The sequence below is a fragment of the Sander vitreus genome, chromosome 1 (assembly GCF_031162955.1).
Source record: "Sander vitreus isolate 19-12246 chromosome 1, sanVit1, whole genome shotgun sequence".
NCBI classification, from domain to species: Eukaryota; Metazoa; Chordata; class Actinopteri; order Perciformes; family Percidae; genus Sander; species Sander vitreus.
Genome location: NC_135855.1, coordinates 38,509,333 through 38,529,798, shown reverse-complemented (window position 1 = coordinate 38,529,798; position 20,466 = coordinate 38,509,333). Strand labels below are relative to the sequence as shown.

The 20,466-nt window shown below is 39.7% G+C and overlaps 1 protein-coding gene across 1 annotated transcript in view; it reads right to left on the bottom strand.

The window, feature by feature from the left end:
- Positions 1-1,555: 1,555 nt before the first annotated feature.
- LOC144520984 (CD82 antigen-like) overlaps positions 1,556-20,466 on the bottom strand; it is a 35,657-nt gene continuing 16,746 nt past the window's right edge. The window contains exons 4-9 of the mRNA XM_078255134.1: positions 13,508-13,629; positions 11,650-11,724; positions 5,871-5,969; positions 4,696-4,869; positions 4,499-4,582; positions 1,556-2,807 (exon numbers count right to left, since the gene is read on the bottom strand). Of these exons, the coding sequence (XP_078111260.1) occupies positions 2,730-2,807; positions 4,499-4,582; positions 4,696-4,869; positions 5,871-5,969; positions 11,650-11,724; positions 13,508-13,629 (632 nt within the window). The 3' untranslated portion in view covers positions 1,556-2,729. The remainder of the gene's footprint in view (positions 2,808-4,498; positions 4,583-4,695; positions 4,870-5,870; positions 5,970-11,649; positions 11,725-13,507; positions 13,630-20,466) is intronic.

Genomic DNA, 20,466 nt, shown 5'->3' with positions numbered 1-20,466 from the left:
TAATGTGAAGAACAAGCAAGAAACTGGCCACGACTGTTCTTTTTCTTTCTTGATCGGTTTCTGATGTAGTTTTTGTGTAGAGTGGCGTCGTCCTCTGGTGGTTTGAATCGGAGCTGCAACAGGATGTGTGCAGCTCAGTATTGTTGGCTCATTCATTCAGTTACATAACGAAATGTAGGTCATTGCTTTCCAACAAAACATATAGTAATGTATGTTTATTGTGAAGCTACACTGGTAGAATGTAACTAAGTGCTGCACATAAAGGCAGGGTTGGTATCTAATTCCAATATAAACTTTTTGTATGTATATTGTTTAAAATGGTCTTTACACCCCGAAGGCAATACATTAATTCTGGGCTCTGAAAAAGGTGCCAAAAAGATCTGTCATCTGGAGCTGCTGTAATCCTGTAAAAACGGCCACCAATCACTGTCCCGCGGTCCACTTGGAAAGGACCAATGAGAAGCCTCTTTGCCCCCGCTGAGCGAACTCTACCCTCAGTGTTAGAACATGAGCTCAATGCGCCGCATTGCTAACAGTAGTCATGTTTGTTTTAAACATCCAGTATGATAATATTAGGTGTTTGCTTACCGGTGAACGAGAAGTAAAATGTCGGTACATTCTCCACTCTGCTCTCATGGCCTTTTTACAATCGTCGCAGCCGACCTGCCGCGCGCCAATGTGAAGTGCCAAGATTTCTCTTGGCACAGCTACCAGAAGACTTCCAACTTTCAGACAGGTTGCTCACGTCACATCTACGTCTTCAAGCTCAGTTGGAGGCTGCTTAGTAACGCTCAGCCATCACCGGAAAAGTCCTTCTAATTGACTTCACTGGTCTCCGTCGAAGTCTATGGCGTCGCTTTGTCCATTATTTTACTGTCTATGGGTTAGACGGAGCCCCGAGAGCAGGGGGAGGGGTTAAACGGAGCCCCGAGGACAGGGGGAGGGGTTAGACGGAGCCCCGAGAGCAGGGGGAGGGGTTAGACGGAGCCCCGAGAGCAGGGGGAGGGGTTAGACGGAGCCCCGAGAGCAGGGGGAGGGGTTAGACAGAGCCCATTCTGCACTCCGTAACGGATGTGATTTAAAATGTAGCAAAGTACAATACTTCAAACAAAACATACTTACGTAAAAGTACAGATTTTTAAAAACTACTTTACTTACTAAAAAGTAAAAGTACTCAGGGTGCCCGGATAGCTCAGTTGGTAGAGCGCACACCCATATATAGAGGTTTACTCCTCAACGCAGCGGCCGCAGGTTCGACTCTGACCTGCGGCCCTTTGCTGCATGTCATTTCCCCTCTCTCTCCCCTTTCATGTCTTATATAAAAATAAAGGCTGAAAATGCCCCAAAAAAAGTAAAAGTACACAAAAACAACTACTCAATTACAGAAATGTGAGTAATTGTAATTTGTTACTTTCCACCTCTGATGACAGATCGTCGCCATAGGAGAACTACGCCAAAGAGACCGAAACAAGATCTTTGAGATTGTGACTTGAAATAAAATGATTGATTGTGGCTTTACGACTTTAAGGAAGTGGAGGAAAAACAAGCAACAAGCTCCTGTAATGAGTTTATTGGCAAAAAGAAAGACTGAATGTTGTGAGTACACACTTTGTAATCTAGTTACAAACATACTTCCCGTCTTAGAAACTATTATTATAACGGTTAATGAGATGTTTTTCATATAGACTGTACATAAAAAAGGGTAAACAAGATGGTGGATTTGTACATTATAAAAACAACACATCTTGGTTGAAAGTTAAAAAAATTAAAAAAAAAAAAAATTGTACATGAAATGAATTTTAAATGTTTCTGTATAAAGAAATTTCCAAGATGAATCTCCCAAAAAATATTTCTTCTACGCCAAAATAATTTCAAGTTCACATATTTCAAAAAGAAACATTTCACTCCTAGAACGCCGTGTTTGTTTGTTTTTACATTAAAGTGGCTAAAATATGAACTTAAAAGTTGTGTTTTTACTTTTCGTCGAAGACAATTGTAAACTGGGAGTGATACTTTTGGAAAACGAGTATCAAATGTTCCTCTTTAGTATTATTTTCATTATTTCTATTATTTCCAAGAAAAATTCAAAAATGAGGAAAACATGAAAAACAAAACAACCGACTTAAAAACCAGCTGCTAAAGAAAACAATTGCAGACTTTTATGGATAAAAATTCACAGAAATGATGACTAAAATTATATACAAAGTACTACAAACATTTCACAATAACTCAAAACGCTGGTGTATAAAAAAATTTAAAATCAAAACACACCACACAAACACGAGGTGGATCTTTCCAGTTGTCCAAATCAGTTACGTCACGTAAACCTTAGCTTTTGCTTCCTTCCTCACAGACAATAAACATGATTCCTATTCAGATTTTTTAGGGAAAACTGAAACCAAGAAAGCGATAACTTGCAGAGAAACCAGCGACACATGCGGGCAGCCTCATCCATCATTTCTCCAACAGGTTCCTCTAACATAAACGTTTTCAGCATCGCTCTCTCATCCAAAATAATATCTAAAGTGCTCCAAAGATAACCTGGACTGACAAAAACAAAAAGATAGAAGTGCCTCAAAAGAAGAAGAATCCAAAAAAAAATACAAAGCAAACACATTATTTTACATTTTCACCAAATTCAGGATAAAAAAACAAACAAAAAAAAGCATTATTTGACGGTTTCCTCTCGTTGTCGTTCTGTTTGTGTTCAGTTCAAAGCGTTAACTTCCTCAGTACTTTGGCACTTTGGTGTAATCCTCCGTGTGAATGTTTTTGCACATGCAGATGGACAAGATCATCCCCAGCAGCTGTCAGACAACACAGAGACCCGATCAATACGATTTATATCTTCAAAACATTCTCTCAACAACAACTTCACGTAACCATGGTTATCATAGCGTTCAATTTTCAGATAGTTTGATTTTTGGATTTCATTTCAGTTTAGTTTCAGTTAGTTTTTAAAGTTTCAGTTGCTAGAGTAACGTCAGATAGACTCCCAGTCGGTGTTTTCTGCCGCATTTGTCGCCTTGTATCTGAAACAAACTCCCAGAAAACTGCAGGTCCGCCACAACTCGCAGTTCTTTTAAATGCTCGATGGTGTTTTAAGCCCCCACCGTCGACTTCAAGGCACCTAACCCTAATCTAATCCAAAGAGTATAGAAGTACCAAGGGGCGAAACTCAATAGAAAGTTGTGTTGCGTTCAGTCCAAGATGGCGGAGCTGCACTCTTTAGAACTTAACGCACCCATGACCGAGCTGCAGCTTGCAATGGACGTTCTATACTCGTTCTATACTGGTACTTCTATACTCTTTGCCTAATCCTAGTGCCTTCCATGCAGCGCTGCCTGGAAGACGACATTGGGGGCTTAAAACACTAAACGCCCTTTTAAATCAAGGCTGAAGACCTTTCTTTTTGACGCTGCCTTTCTTTAACCCTTGTAATGTGTTAGAAAGCTGCAGACATTTTTTGTGTTAGCGGGTCAAATTAGACCTGGGATTTAACTCATACCCATAAAACAATAGGAGCGTCCGTTTGTGTGTGAGGGGGGTAAAGGTGTGTGTGTGTGTGTGTGTGTGTGTGTGTGAGGGGTGTTAACATTCAAATTCATTTTTTGTCAAAATGTATCGATATCCTGCGAGAAAGCCTGTGTTCCCGGTATGTGTGTGTATGTGTGTGTATGTGTGTGTGTGTGTGTGTGTGTGTGTGTGTGTGTGTGTGTGTGTGTGTGTGTCCACAAGCAGCCCATAACTGCCAATATTCTCTGCCGGGCCATAACACGACATAATGTAGCTATTATAAGCTACTACCAGGTCAACTACCACCAACCGGACGGAGTATACATGCTGCTTCCTGTCAACACCGGCACAAGCATGCCCAGTATACGCCAATGGTCATGTAATATGCGTTTGGGCGTGTTACAGTGGTGTAGTCTAATGTATTGTAGTGGGTATACTGTACTGTATATTGGCCAGAATCTGCCTTTGGGGGAGGGGGGGCATATCATAGTGGGGGTCTGGGTGTCCTCCCCCAGGGAAGTTTTGAGCATTTCCTGTATTCTGATACACTTTTATGCACCAATTTACAGTGGAAATCCCTTTATTTAGCCTATGTGAAGAAGAAAAACACAGACAATTCAACATATATCAAAAATATAATAGAAAGTATGTTGTTACGTGTCATTGTGCATTTTTAAGTGGGTATATGGAAATCCTGGAGCTTTCTTAGTGGGTATACTGCGTATACCTGCGTAACACGTAGACTACACCACTGGCGTGTTAGTTCAGAGGTTAGTTCAGCTACTGGAGCTAAAACTCTTCTGTGCACGTTGATCGTTTTTTGGCTCCAAACGCCGCTTAAAAACCAAAAGGTAGTAGTGTAAATGTAGGCTTGGTCTGGCGCCGATGTTTGATTGACAGCTTTCACTGGAGCCTAAATAACTTAGTACTACTTTACTCAACAGTTAAAACTAGACATTTTGTTTTATGAATGAAGCTGTACCTCAATCACAGCCACTCCGAGGCAGATACCCAGGACGACCCCGATGTTGGTGACGAGCCAGCTCTCCACGCTGGCAGCACAACCCTGAAGGAGATTCATCCAAAACAGCACAGCAGAATGAATGAATGAATGAGGAACTCAGCCAAGTGAAAGGAAAGAAACCAGTAAATATAATAATGACAGAAAAAACTGTTTACCACGTCGTAAACGGGCCAGTCGGGCGTCTGAGCCTCACAGAATCCGCTGTCGGAGAAGTTCCCGGAGGCAAGCGAGATGTTCTGGCAGGAGCAGGGAAACAGCAGCTGGGAGCTGTTGACGATCACCATGTTACCGTTCCAGTCCAGACGGCCAGTCCACCCACAGCACTCCATCTACAGACAGACAGACACAAGACAGACAGACAGACAGACAGATACATAGACACACAGACAGACAGACAGAGACAAACAGACAAAAGTGATAATCAGCTCCATCTTAGCGTGCATTCACACTGACTTCGTCGGTCGTCAGACGGTGAAAACGCAGGTCTACCCATTCATTTTAAATGGGGGTAGTGTGAAAAACTGCAGCGGCCTGGGGGGAAAAGTTGAGACAGATTCATCTATTGGAGAAACGCAACCCGACGTCACCCTGCGGTGGCCAGTCATGTAACCGGAGATCAGACTTGTCAGAGTGTTTTGAGGTGGTGTGAGAGTCGCTTACAGGAAACAGGAAACATCACTGCCTCTATCGCTGCCACGAGAAAGTTTTGAAACACCAAACACAAGCACTGAACTGCCCGGGAGTTAGTGGAACAGCTGACTGTTTCCTGCAACAACACAGCACCTTCGCTCCACCTCTTTTCTTTCTCACTCACTTTTCGGGAAACGTTGAGCTCTATAAACGGAAAACAATAACTGTGAAATATAAAGCCTAATTGTGCTACATTGGGTGGGGGGGGGTAAATAACACAACAGGAAGTCACACAAATGGGCCATTTAAGTGACACTACACTACCACAATTGCCACACAACCCTGCTGCGATTGATTTTGTTGGTCAAAACGTGCCCCGAGCCCTGATAATACATTTTCTTCTGTTTGCTTTTGATATTTTTGCTACAGTGTGTGGTACTAAGTTACTTTACTAATTATAAAGGATTTTTCTCATGCATCACGCTTATTAATTAGCAGAAGTTTGTCGAGGCACGTGTGCAGCAGATCTGTCTTTGTTTCAACAGGAAAACTCCAGTGTGAGGTGTTTACTTCAGGTTTGTATTCATCTGTAATTATATAAAAGCACTTTGCATTTTGAACATAAAAGGTAAGATTAAAAAAAAAAAAAAAGAGCATTCTGAGTCATGAATCTGACTCCACATCAGTTCTTCCAACTCACATTCCTCTGGATGAAGTCCCAGGCCTGCTCCGTGGTCGAGTTGTTGCCGGGGTAGTTGTCCAGAACTTTGCTGACGATTTTGGACATCTCTTCATTCAACTGAAAGAAAACAGTTTTGTGGTTTTGAAGTCTTGTGATATCTGGAAATGGATTGAGGAGACTTCAAAGATGACCAATTCAGATGTCTTCAGATTAGATGCAGCTTTATTCAGATACATAGCTCATATACACAGCTCATGCACAAAACAGTTACTCTCCCAACACAAAGTTAACATACTCTTTTATACCATTGGGACTCACATCTGGAGAATATGTTGAAAGCGTGCATACTTAATATTCAACCTATCATCTTGTGATGCAAAATACAGATTCAGCAATGTGGGCTGTTTCATGTTAAACAAAAATGATCTCACTCTTTACCAAACAGGTCTATCTCTGTAGGGATACTTTCCAAAATGTTGTCAGACACTTAGAATAATAATCTGAGCCTGTCAGCGGCAACAACAGAACTTTTAGTGGACAAAAATTAAAAAGGTTCCCCTGGGTTGACTGCTGCCCGGGCGAGTGGGGCTAAAGCCACCAAATTCTGTCCTAATTCAGGGTTTAACGCTGAGGTTCTTTTTCACTTGTCCGGTCAGGCAAGTTAAAAAAAAAAAAATTCTACTTGCTCATAGATCATTTTTACTGCCAATTTACATTCATTTTTTTCCTGGGAAAAATGTCATAAACAAAGTTTGAAAAACAGGGGAAATCAGTGTAAAAAAAATGTAAAACTTTGAGAAAAAATGCGTAATAAAACACGTAAAAAAATGTAGAGAAAAAAAAGTCAAATGTTGAACGCATCAAAGTGTAAAAAAAAGTCAAAAAAAAAAAAGAAAACGACAAAAGCATCAAGCGCCAACTCAACTCTTGATTTGCCAACGGCACAGTCACATCAAATGATTATGATACGATGATGGTCGAAACGGGCCAGTGGGTTGTTATATTTACTTGCCTGACGTGGCGTTTTACTGCCTTCGGGCCTGCCGGTTATTACGATTGCAATTTGAATGGCAACTTTTCTCAAAAGTTTAGCTGAAGTTCAATATTCACTGTGTAACAGATAAAATGTCATGGAGCATTATAACATGAGACACCATCAAAACTGCTCTATACACACGGACTTGCTGCTAGTCTCCTAAAGAGGCGTGGCCGTGGTGGAGCCCATGGGACACAGATACAGGAAACTACTCTGAGTTGGGGCGTCTCGGTTCTAAACCGTCTCTGAACTAACCACTGACAGTTGCTTTGTTCATGGACTCATGGGGCCCTATTTTAACTACACGGCGTGAAGCGCCTGGCGCAGGTGCGTTTAGGGCGTGTCCAAATCCACTTTTGATAGTTTGACGGCGGAAAAAAGGGTCCGTGCGCCGGGTGCATGGTTCAAAAAGGGTTGTACTTAGTGTCTTCATTAATCAGAGGTGTGTTTTGGGCGTAACATACAATAAACCAATCAGAGTGTCATCTCCCATTCCCTTTAAAAGCCAGGCGCGGTTGGACCTTGGCGCATTGCTATTATGATGGAGGATTTGCACCGTAATATTTTTATTTGTAATCTTCTGCATGTGTGTGTGCTGCTGTGCGTCCCTGTGTGTGTGTAACAAGCATAGTGTGCGCGCGCTGTGCACGAGCCTAGGCGCATTTTACTAATGCTCTGTTAAAATAACAATGAAATGCTGCGTTACTGACTTTAGACCAGGTTTGTGTTGGTCAATGGCGCGATCATTTTCCACTGCCTCAAGATAGCAACACGCCCAGAATGCACCTGAAGACACCTCCCTGTAAGAACAGCACGCCCATGGGTGCACAGATGGGCGCAGCTGCATTTGCTATTTAAATGACGTGGGCGCTGGACGGGAAACTGACAACTGCGTCAAGACACTTGCGTCGGGCTTTGTGCTGACCTGCGCCGGGTGCAAGATAGGGCCCATGGTGTTGCATCACTGCAGAATAAGTATTGGGGAAAAGATATTTGGCGTTATTTTTAGCATTGCATTATTATTTTTTCCAGCCTGGCGGGGGTTCTTGTTTGCGTACAATTATAGTAACATTACATTACAGCTTGTTGGCAGCGGTCTCGCTCAATACTGGGCCAATTTCAAAGATTGTTGTTCCATCAGTCACTTAGACACAAAAACATTTAAAAGTAGGAAGTTAATTCGTTTTAACAAAATCCTCAATGTTCCTTAACAAAGAGGGACTCTTCTTAATGATATTAAAGTTGTATAATCAGAGCCATGTTCCACTTGCATTCCTCAATAATCACATTTCTTTTTCATGACTTTGGTTTGCAAACTCCAACGTGAGCTACGGATTCTCGCTGTGCAGAATTTGGCATCCAGATCTGTGAAATCAGATTTGTAAGATATCCAGAAACATTATAATCAGGAGCCGAACACAGCAGCACGTTTAACGGATGAACTGATCCAAATCGCTGGAGACCAGACGCAGGAAACCTGAGTGTAATTGTTGCTAAATCGTTTCTCTAAGTATGTTGAGACACTCACTACCAGCACGTTCTGGAAAAGCAGATTTACTCCTTTTTTTTCTTTTTCAAATAGCGGTTTTTCCTTTAACGACCATTTGGCAGAGACGCATGGTGGCTGAAAAGAAGTCTTAAGAGCCTCCAACAAATGTTCAGATACAATAAACAGAAATCTGTCTGCACTCTGAATGACTGAATTCCTCCTTTTTGTTGCATTTCATTCTGTTCAGATGATTTATGCATCTGGAAATGTGGGTCAGTGAGGACAAACTCAAACTTCTGGTCCAAGTCTGAGGTTTTCTTGCTCTCATTTGCTTGAACAAATCATGAAAGTGCACATCATTAATATTGTATTTGTAGATGTGTGTGTGTGAGAAACTATAAGCCTGTAGGTCTGTGTTGTTAATTCCTCTCACAGAGCCTCGTCAATCATTCAACAGTGTTAAGTAAAATGTTACTATATATATATATATATATATATATATATATATATATATATATATATATATATATATATTTTAAAAGACTACAGAGCTAAAATGATTCATTGATCGACAGAAATGCAACAATTATTGCAGTTTAACTGCTTTAAAGATTCTTTTTTAAGCTTTTGTGTTGCACCTTTCATTGCTTTTATCATCCACCCTTTGTTTTATTCAGAATACGACACTTTCAATGTCTTCAATTGTCTCAGTGTGTTTTTACTGTGATGCAAAACATAATTCCCTCTTGCGGGACAATAGAAATCTGAACTGAACTTCTCAGAAATGTTCACCATTTCCTGACATCAACTGAGAAAATAATCCACAGATATTGTTGTTGCAGCCCTAAAAGATATAATATTTGTAATGTTGTATTAAAGTCATGTAGGGTGGAAAGAAGTAACTGGAGAGATTTACACGTTAATGGCTGAGTTTGCATTTACAAAATGACACTATATATACACTTTGGCTACGTGAGGCGTCCATTTGTTTACATCACATTACACTTCCGTATTTTTGTCAAAGCTCTCTGTTTTCAACTCGTAATTACAACTCGCATGTTGACATAAATGGTACTTAAGAGTTGGACACTGGTAATTACAGCAACTCATGTGATGTGAACGCAGCATAAAGTCCTCTCTCTGGGAAACACAGATGGTTCGCATTGCAGTTAATCACTGGAGCGTCCATATAAACGTCTACGTGTGCGTTTGACCTGAAGACGAAAGAGTGCACAAACTCCTCTTACAGTAACAATGTACGTAATGTAAAAAATAACTCATTGACACATTCAGAGAGGCAAACAGGACACACTTCACTTGCACATGAACCGATTAGTTGGTCTTTCTGTCAGTTAAATCATCGATAGCGCTGGTTCTTTACAGCGAAATGAGCCGTCATGCTCAGTTGTAACTCGTCCTCTGTTTTTTTGTATTTTACTTCATTGTTGTTGGCTGTATCGTTCTTGGTTTTATTTGCTGTTTTTCTGGAAAGCACTTTGTAACCTTGTTAACCTTTGTGTTGTCTCTGGGTCAAATTTGACCCGTTTTCTAAATTTCTATATCAGAAATATGGGTTTCTTTTTAACTACCTAATTTTGAAACCCAAAAATAACACGGATGATTCCATACAACGGCTTCACAAGTAAACAAAAGATTGGATCTCTACTTTCATTGAATTTTAGGGTGTTTTATTGAATTTTTCAGCATTTGAAAAAAAAAAAAATGAAACGTTTCGAAACAGTATTCCGACTGAACGTTGACATATATGTGATTATCCCTCCTTTAATATTAGTCAAATTATTCATAATTTCTGCTTTTTTAACTCAAGAACTAAGTATAATTTCCTATAAATTACATTTATTGAGCATGAATCCAAAAATAAGTGTAAAACTAGTGGTAATAAGTTGGTATTAGTGGTGTTCATACATGGTAGTGAAAAGAAGCGTTACATGTAAAAAGGTGCCAAAAACATTGAAAAAAGCGCCAAAACTGTCAAAAAGACTTAAACGTCAGAAAAAGGGTTGATTTTCAGTTTTGACCGGGAGGACGACAAGTGAGTGGTCGAACGGAAGATAACACAAGGGTTAAGAAAAATGCTATAGAAATAAAGTTTAATATTATTATTATTAGTATGTGTTGTTAAAAGATATGCAAGAGACAAGTGCATCAACATTTGGTTGTTGGTGTCCCATTCTCTTTAAAGGAGGTAGAAGCTGTAAAGTTCAATAAATAGTTGCATTATATTATATTATATATATATATATATATATATATATACGTTATTGGTTATAAATAGGAGTTAGGGTTTTTCCTGCATAGAGGAATTTTTGGCGCCCACCCCAAAGAGGTTTTAGCCAGCCCCAAAGAAAAAAATCACCTTCGCCCAAATTCTAAGAATTGAGATTCTCTGAATGCGTTTGTTTACCAAACAACCGTTCAACAAGCAGAAAATAAAGTTGAATCTGAGAGCTGATCTCAGTTTCATCTTCACAGTCAGGCTGTAGCCGACTCTCCCAGTGGTTATGATTTAACCAGTTTTGTTAATAGGGGTTTTATTTAGTCAAAGCATAATATACATTTCTGTTTATCAAATTGTCAGAAATAACAGGAAAATGTATAGATTTCTATCAAATAAGGTAACACAGACCCTTTGTCTTTTACTGTACATGGACCTCCCCCAATCCCCCAATCTCCCAAACCCCATTCTGAGTCAGGAAAAACCCTGAGAGGGTGTCACGATTTAGATTTAAAAATCAAAAATTGATCGCAATTGAGCTTTTGATTTTGACTTTTAAAACCAAAAGCAGGATCGGTGATTCCCTCAGTATTATTTCCTCTCCTTAAAGCCAAAACAAATAAAACACACAATCAAATTTTGTGTTAGAAGAGAAGCTCCTTTGACACTCTTTCTGCTTCTCTTCCCGTTTATCTGTAAAATGATTCAGACTCGAACACCAGAGGGCGACGCAGCACTAATAGCTGTCCGTTTTAATTTCAGGCTGCTGGTGTCACATTGACCATATGTCTCCTTATCATCAGACGCTGTTCTCTCGGATGTAGCTGTATACTTGTTGGAAGGGTAATTAATTTATATTAATAGCACAAGTTGTTGTTTTTCTGTTCAAGCACATAGTTCTGCTTGTTATGACACATCACAGGTGTGACCACAACCAAACGGAGGACAAAGGTTTGTTGCAAACCTCCACATTCCTTTTGTCGCAATCACCTGTCGAAGTGAGACTAACCAAACAGGTAATGAAGACATCACTCACCACATCCTTCTGGAAGAAGATGACAGCGCCGGCTGCTACCTGAGCGAGAAGGATCAGCAGGAGGCAGCTGAAGTACTGAGGAGGGACACAACAGATGTTAGACACATCTGTAACTGCACTGAGTGTTCAATTCAATTCAGTTTATTTAACAAGGGGAAATTGTAAATTAATAAAACACTTGATTATAGATGGGTTAAAAACGCCAGAATTAGCCAAAAGGCTATTTTTAATCTGTAGTCCCCTGGCCTCGATGTCAAAAAGGCTTTTTTAAATGTCCCATATGGTGCTCATTTTCAGGTTCATACTTATATTTTGGGTTTACTTATATGTTTACATGCTTTAATGTTTAAAAAACTCTTTATTTTTCTCATCCTGTCTGTCTGAATATACCTGTTTTCATCATCTGTCTGAAATGCTCTGTTTTAGCATCTATTTCTTTAAGAAACCCTCCTTAAAAAGCCCAGTCTGCTCTGATTGGTCAGCGTTTCCGGCTCTTCTACATCTGTGGTCTTTGAGTCTTTGCACCGTCATTGCAGCCAGGGAATAACTAACGGCACTGTAGTGGCACTTTCTACCTTTTATATAGTATAGTTATGACATAACAATTGTACAGAAGTCCTGACGACTCGTTTAAAAGGCACAGTTTCTGAATACGGACTGTGTGCATATTTCACTTTTTACAACATGGGGCCTTTACATACAACAAGTACTAGGCTAAACAAGAAAGACAAGCAGTGCAAGACACAGCACAAGCAAAAAGACTAGCAACAAAATAAAGCAGAACAGGTAACAAGGTAAAACAACGTAAAAAGATCAGAAAAGACAACTGTTGAGAGCAATAAACCTGAAATATGAGGAAAAAATAAATACATATATGTTGAGCTTGCAAACACCATGAAGCTATATGCAGTATGTTTATTCAGAGGTTCAGGACCGCTTTCACAAACCCCAAAAAATAACGTAGCATACAAGGGAGAAAGTAAAGTACCAAGATAGTATTTTGTATTGTTGAATGTTTTTGTATCCTTTAACACCCAATGGAGTAGCTGTTGTTGGTCCTTTAGGACAGGAGTTCCCAACCTTTTTGGTCTGAGGAACCCCCAGATAGGGTCAGATGAACTTGCAACCCCTTCATCAATTCCCAATGTATGTTCCAATATATAACACTATTAATTAAAATAAAAGTTAATATTATTATATTTCATACAATTGAACTGTCAATATTTAGGTTGGTTTAGTCAGCGATCACTACTTAAAGTGAAGCTGAATTTTTCAACCATTTATCAATTAACATTATTTTAAGCCCTTACTTTTAGCTTAACAGGTTAGCTAGGTTTCAACCGTTAGCTAACTATTTCAACCGTTAGCTAACTATTTCAACCGTTAGCTAACTATTTCAACCGTTAGCTAGCTTACTATTTTAACTGTTAACTATTTGAACCATTTCTCCATTACTTTTAATCATTTGAACCGTTTAGTCATAACTTTAAGCTAGTTATTTCTACCATAATTAATCAACTTCTGTGCTCGATGCTAACTAGTTTTCACACACGCTTATATGACTGTGGTGTTCAGTAGTTACAGTTGACTTCATGTTAATACATGGATATATTCTTTTTATCAAATCCTAATTTCTATTTCTTCAAATTAGTTGAGCTGCTCTACAATCTTTCCACGTACCCACCTGGCAACTGCAGAAGTCCCCCTGTTGGGAATAACTGCTTTAAGTCCAAGTATTATATTTCCACAGTATAGCTACATCCTCCACTTGTACCACAGCTGCGTTGTTCATCATCCTGTCTGAATGATCAGGACGTAGCTACGTACATACGTTATGTTCATACAAACTGTCACTCACCAGGCCAAGCAGACAGCGGATCTCATAGATGGCGCCCACGCAGCCGAGGAAGCCCATGAACATGGAGAAAGCCCCGACTCCAATCAGGATGTAGCAGGCTGCCTTTACAGCTGTGGAGTTATCTGGATTGACAGATCAAAAGCCACAGATTATCGCAACTTTAATAATATACATATGTGTAGTTTGTCTTAAGTAAGACTTACTCTGTAGCACATTTTAAACACACTATTTTTTCTGCCTCTAGGGGTCCCTCAATCAAAACGATAACAAAAGACGGAGTCGTGAAGCAGCTTGGAATCATGGGAGTTGTAGTCTTTATTGCAGTCAGCTTCTCCCTGTTAGGATACCTTTAGTGTTCATCGTTCAGGAGGTTTTTATCCTCCTCTCCAAAACAAGACGCACCCGCTAGTAAAAACCGGTAAAAACACTGAATAAAGCAGTCTCATGTTTAAAATCAGTGTTTCTTCGACGGAGGAGCGGCTGCAAGTTAAGCTGTCTCTAACGTTTGCTCAGCTTGTTTCTCTGATAACTTCAGATCCAGACGTCCGATGACTAAAATCCTTCATCCGGTTAAAATATAGTTAAACACCACCAAGATCTAAAAAGTGCATCGTAAAGATTTTCTAGGTTGTAGGTCGCTAAGAAGAAGAAGCTTTTCAAATGTGAGGATTTTGTGCAGTAAACTGAATATATGAACTCTTGTCTGGACACATTTTGACGACTACAGGAGATGCAAAACAACCACAATATGACCAATAGGAGAAAAAAAACGACTAAAAATAGATGCAAAATGACCACAAACAGACCCAAAGTTATTACAAAGAGACACAAAAAGACTACGTAGAAAAGTAAAACGATAAAAAATAGATGCAAAATAACTAAAAGTAGACTCTTTAGGACTCTTTGAGTTTGAGTGTCTTGTTCCTATGTAGACACTCTTACGTGTCTAGATGCCCAAGTACCAATTGTCTCATAATCCGTACATGACTGCAGAATACTTCTGAGGTTTTAAATAATGTAACTTCATCCGGCCGTCTGTAAAATGCAGTTGTATTTTTTTCATCATACAGAAGTCTAAAAACAAAAATGTATTTCATGCTGTATCATCACAGTCAGCTGACAAACAAGAACATGTTTCACCAACATGTATTTTAATTAATTTAATAGTTTTTGAGAGAATTTCAGATCTGAACTCTGCAAACTTGTGGAAACTGAAACCAGACAAGCTCACTGAATCACTAACATGTGTTAGCATAAAAAAATGAATTAAATACAAGTACAAATCTACTTATGGCGAGTGATTAGGGTCCAACGTAACGCAGGAAGCTAAAATCAGACCTCAAGAACAATTCAAACCCCTGGCTGGGATTTGGGGTAACTCTCTTCATTGTCGGAGCATGACTCATCAAGAACTGAGAGCCAGTTTCATTTGACATAAATATGTTCTGAGTCACACACTCACAAGGATTGTGAACAAGCTGCTAGTTGATGTCGGCCAATGCAGCGTTTTAAAGACTGAACCGTCCCTCGCTGAGTCCTCATGGCCTCAAGGAATCATGGGATACCCCCGGGGGATCAGTGAACCAGGGCACGCAGACGACGGGAGTTTATGATGGAAAATTAGGCTACGGAGGGAGAGGGGTGCAGGAAATGAAAACCTGTGTGTGCATGTTTATGTGCTCTCACACACAAGTACATGTTTTTAGGTTTTCAACCTGCAGAGACTACCCGTGCAGTTCTCGGCCCCAGATACTACTAATACTTTATTTGAGGAAACAAAGGTGGCCTGTGAAGCCCCACATGCACGTCACATAACGCACACGCAAAAGTCCACAACACACACTCATGTGCACATAAGTTTCTGTTAATGCTCACCACCTAAAGCCTTGGCACTTTCAGAATCAGATTTGAAGATAAAATGAGCAAATTTACAATTATTTTGGACTTAAAAGATTTTATTTGACAGAAATAGCCCAGACTAGAGGCTACAAACTATTCAAAATGACTACAGTGATGCAAAACGACCAAAACACAAGCTTAATGACTACAAATAGACACAAAATGTGCACAAAGACACGCCAAATGACTGAAAATAGACACAAAACAACCACAGACGACACAAAATGACTACCAAGAGACAACACAAGGTGCAAATCCAAAATATGTTGTAGTTCATCAATGTGGAGCCAATTAGATACCTTGTATAATACTGGGTAAAGTAGTAGTATACTACGACATCTTATCATATAAGCATATTATATGTTTTATGTGTAAAAAAGTAAGTGTAATGAAGTAAAAGTACAATATTTCCTTCTCAGATGTAGTGAAGTAGAATCATAAAGTAGCATACAATGGAAATATTTAAGTAAACTACAAGTACCTCAAAATTGTACTTAAGTAAATGTAATTTGCTAGAAGTTAAAGTCACCTTTTAGAATATTACATATAATATTGCGCAATGTAATATTGCTATAATGATATAACGATAATATATACGATTATATATAATGATATATAACACATTTCTTCTGATTTTATTTTGTGGTAATGAGTAACGAAGATGCTTAGGGGGAAATTAGTGAAAGTTTCCATAAAAATATAAATAACGAAGTGAAGTACAGATACCTGAAAAAGTATAGTAACAAGGTATTTGTACTTCGTTACATTACAACACCGATTATGGAATGACTCCAGTGTTCCCTGAGGTCTCCCTCCTCGACACAGAGGTTTTGTTTACAACCCGTCTGGGTTGTAATAAACCAGATCTATCCCATAATATGTTATGATATCAGACGGGTTCTGACTCAGCACCGTCTTTTTATAATCAGGGTTACAGCCGCACCAGCCTGCTCATTGATTCAGGCTCCAAACGCGCTACGATCATCAGCGATGGGCCACCGGCTCTGTTTATAAAACGTCCTATTGAGCATCAATACGTCTCGTTTATGTGCAGACACAAAGCTAAACTGTCCACTGTACTTTCACCCTCTGGTGTGCGTCATATGACCGCATTCCTGCCCTCGATGAAATCCCTGGACTCACGCTATCCTGCCGCCGTCCTCGCTGCGCGGACAGAACGGTGATGTAGTGTGTGTGTGTGTGTGTGTGTGTGTGTGTGTGTGTGTGTGTGTGATGAGTAAGGCGGTGAGCGCACTGGGCTGATGTGATGCATGCTGATGCTGGACGGAGCAGAAAGAGCCCAGTGTCTGAGGGGAGGACACCTGCAGAGAGGCCGCGGACCAGGGACAAATGTCCTCAGTGATGCTCGCTGGTCTGAGAGAACGAACACACACACACACGAACACACACACACACACTCTATTACAGCAGCTCAATGTCTGTCTCTATATTTCTGCATCAACACTTCTTCAGTCGTCTTGGAGCCTTTCTGTCTCGCTCACACTGGTCGTCTCTTCTTTCTCGCTGATAAACTCTTACCGTTACTATATTTCAGACAGAGTTAAAGGAACATTTTGAAACGTTTTGGGGTAATTGGCGTTAGGTAGTTAAGTACAGAGCTGGACTCAGTGTACGTGGCTAGCGTAGCTTAGCGTAAAGACTGGAAGCAGCTAGTCTGGCTCTGGTTTTAGTCCAACAGTGGTGAAATGTAACTAAGTACAATTTGAGGTACTTGTACTTTACTTGAGTCTTTACTTTTGATGCCACCATTTACTTCTACTCCACTACATGTATCGGACAGCTTTAGCTACTTTACACATTAAGATCTTTGCTTACAGCTGAAACGATTAGTCAATTAATCTATTAGTCAATTGGAAGAAAACTAATTATAAACTAATTTGATTGTTGAAGTCATTTTTCATGTAAAAACATTTTATTTTGTTAATGTCGCTCAGAAAACAACCGGCCAATCAGAAGAGAGGCTCATGAATATTAATTAGACAGGCCAAAACTTAAAAGAAAACTCCAGAAAGGTGAAAAATATGTGACCTTTAATGTAGAAGTAATAAAGTTGAGGTTTGGACTGTTGGTGTCTCTTTGGGCTTTGGGTAAATCTGACATCATTTTTCACTATTTTTAGAGGACTGCACAATAAATCAATTTACCATCATCCCGATATCAACTTGCACAAATAAATAAATCAGGGATTTTTTTGTCAGTTGAAAGAGAGAGAATCAATAGGAAACTGAATAAGTGGATTTCCTACATCAGTTGGTTTCTTCAATCTTAAAACAGGCAGATTTCTTGGAACGCTTTGTCAGTAACAGGAGAGTCACTGAGTATGTTTACATGCACACATGTTCACATATTCACATATTCTGAATTTGATACAGGTCATGTAAACGGCATATTCCTGTTGGATATCCTGAATAAGGCCTTTTTCCGAATATAGCATTATCCAATTAAGAGGTGGGATATTCCAGTATTATTCAGGTTTTACTGGCAGTCTTTGGACATGTACACAGCGCATTCAGAATATGCGTCTCAATCAGGGTTTTACCTCAGTTTACGGCCTCTTGCCTGTTTAGGGCTTACGGTCAGGTCTGTGCGTTGCTATGGTTGCTGCACACAAACCAACCAGCCAACAGTTTGCAAGGCTGCAGACCCGATAAGAAGGAGGAACACAGCTACTTTAAACGTTATCAAAGACTTGGATATCAACAGGTTTTTGGATATGCGCAAACATCGCTACGTGGAAGCTGTCTTTTTCGGAATAAGGGCAAAAAACTGAATATTATGTGCATGTAAACGTAGTCAATGAAGTCATGATGACAAAGACAGTATATGAACTTTTGTACAATAAAAAAAGATATATATATGAGAAAGATATGGAGGACAACGAAGAAGAAGAAAGATTTGTGGCGTAAAGGAATTTCTTTTTTTAAACAGTCCAGAGAGCCAGACAGACAAAAACATGGAGGAAAATCTGCTGGACACTTGTGTTTAACAGACCAGTGTCAACACACCAAAAAATGGTTTCCGTACATGGGAGCGTACGCAGCCTGTTAAAGCTGTATCGCCCAGATTATATATACCAATGAAGCTCACTTGGAAAACTGCGTATTACTGGATGTATTGGCCCTTTAAAAATGTAAAAAGAAACATTTTCAACAGGTAAATAAAACATGTCGGCCTCTGGCCTCCATCAGGGTCGCCGTGACTGATGAACAGTGTTGGGGTAGTTACTCAAAAAAAGAGTAATAGATTACACATTACTAGTTACTTTAAAAAAGTAATTCCTTAATTTACTACATTACTCACTGCTGAAAGTAACTAGTTACACTACTAGTTACTCCGTAACATCACCTGACATGCACCATAATTTACTTGCCAAATAGCAATATAAAGTCAACACAAACCCTTTATTATAATGAGGACACAATATCTCTCTTTCATGGTCCTTAAAACCACAAAGCTGACAACAAAGTTGTGAACATCAGCACAAAATTTGTCAAGAAGTACTGGCGGCCGTCCGCTCTTCATTATCTGTATTTTGCCCAGTATTTTACATGTATTTAGAGGTTGTACCAGAATAGGTTTACATGGTTTAATTTTCAAAAAACACCATATTTTTGTTGTACTGCACATTGCTGCAGCTCCTCTTTTCACCCTGTGTTCAGGTCTCTGTTTTAGCTACAGAGTGAGACCTCTCAACTTCTGTAACATCTTTGTTAGTCGCACATGCTCAGTAGCTAGGTAAGGACTACATGAGCTAGCTAGCTGTTTCTGCAACTTCAGTCAGTACAAGGCAGGATTAGCCGGGAGACTTCTTCTAAACGAGGGCGCACTTCCAACTTTGTGTGGAATACCTGCAGAACAGGGACATGGAAGTAGTTCTATACAATTTATTTTGTAGATTACAGTGTTTCCTGTGTGGGTGCAGGTCTGCACCCCCCCCTCAATGAAACATAACTGACACTTCGCTGCAACACAAACTAATATATTTATTCACCTCTATTCACACACACAATGAGGCATATTTTCTGTTGTGATTGAACTGTATTTTTTGAGTTACTATATAGGCCAATAAACCCACTATTAATTACATGATCTTAATGCAGTGTAACTACTTCAACATGTAAGTAATGCGCCTAAAATACAAACGTGAGCGATTGCTATTATAGCGAATCAACAGCCACGTGCAATTTAGCTAGCAGGTGAAGAACACAAACAACGAAAATCACCAGTTAACTTCATTTAAATTTGCAAGACCAGGCTTAAATGAACTGACAACATAAGTTACACGACTTACAGTTCTCAAGGACGTACACACACCATCTCAACTGGCTTATCATCCGTAAACGGCATGCTAACGGTTAGCCCCCTAGGCCCCTCGTCTCGGCTAGTTACGTAGAAAGCCGTGCCGATTTTGAACAGCTGACCCGGAGACTGAAGGCAGGACACATTCAGAAACCGTATCTCACTCAAACCGGCATGGATGTTGTTTTTTTTTCAAAGTTTGTATGCGTGTGGAAGCACCACACAAAATAACACCCCAAATCCTAGAAAAAGTGATGTTTTCCATAATATGGGCACTTTAAAAACGGCCCTGAACACCCAGCAAGGTTTTTATAGTTAATGTGGCTGATTGGACCTTTTCCAGGACTGTGTGGGTGTGGTTAGACTGAGTGATTGACATCTTCCTGAGTCCACTGTTAGTGTTGTTGCACGTGTTAGGGCGGGACAAATGACACCTTTATCATCCTGATTTGTATAAAGAATTTGTGACCTAATAAGTTCCCGTCAAAGCTCCGGCCCACCTTTAACCTGAAAAGAGTCTTATCAGCTAAAATAAATGAAAACACCTGTGTGGGTGTTCAGAGGCTTTAAGTCGAAACAACAGACACGGAAAACGGAGTTCACTGGAGTAATTACAAGAAAACATGCAAATAAACACAATCAGGTCATCAGAAGTGAATTTCAAAAGCATTCTTGTTGCATGGAAACTATCAACAATTCAGTCTGTTCAGTTTCACTGGAAGGAAAATGCCGTTAACTGT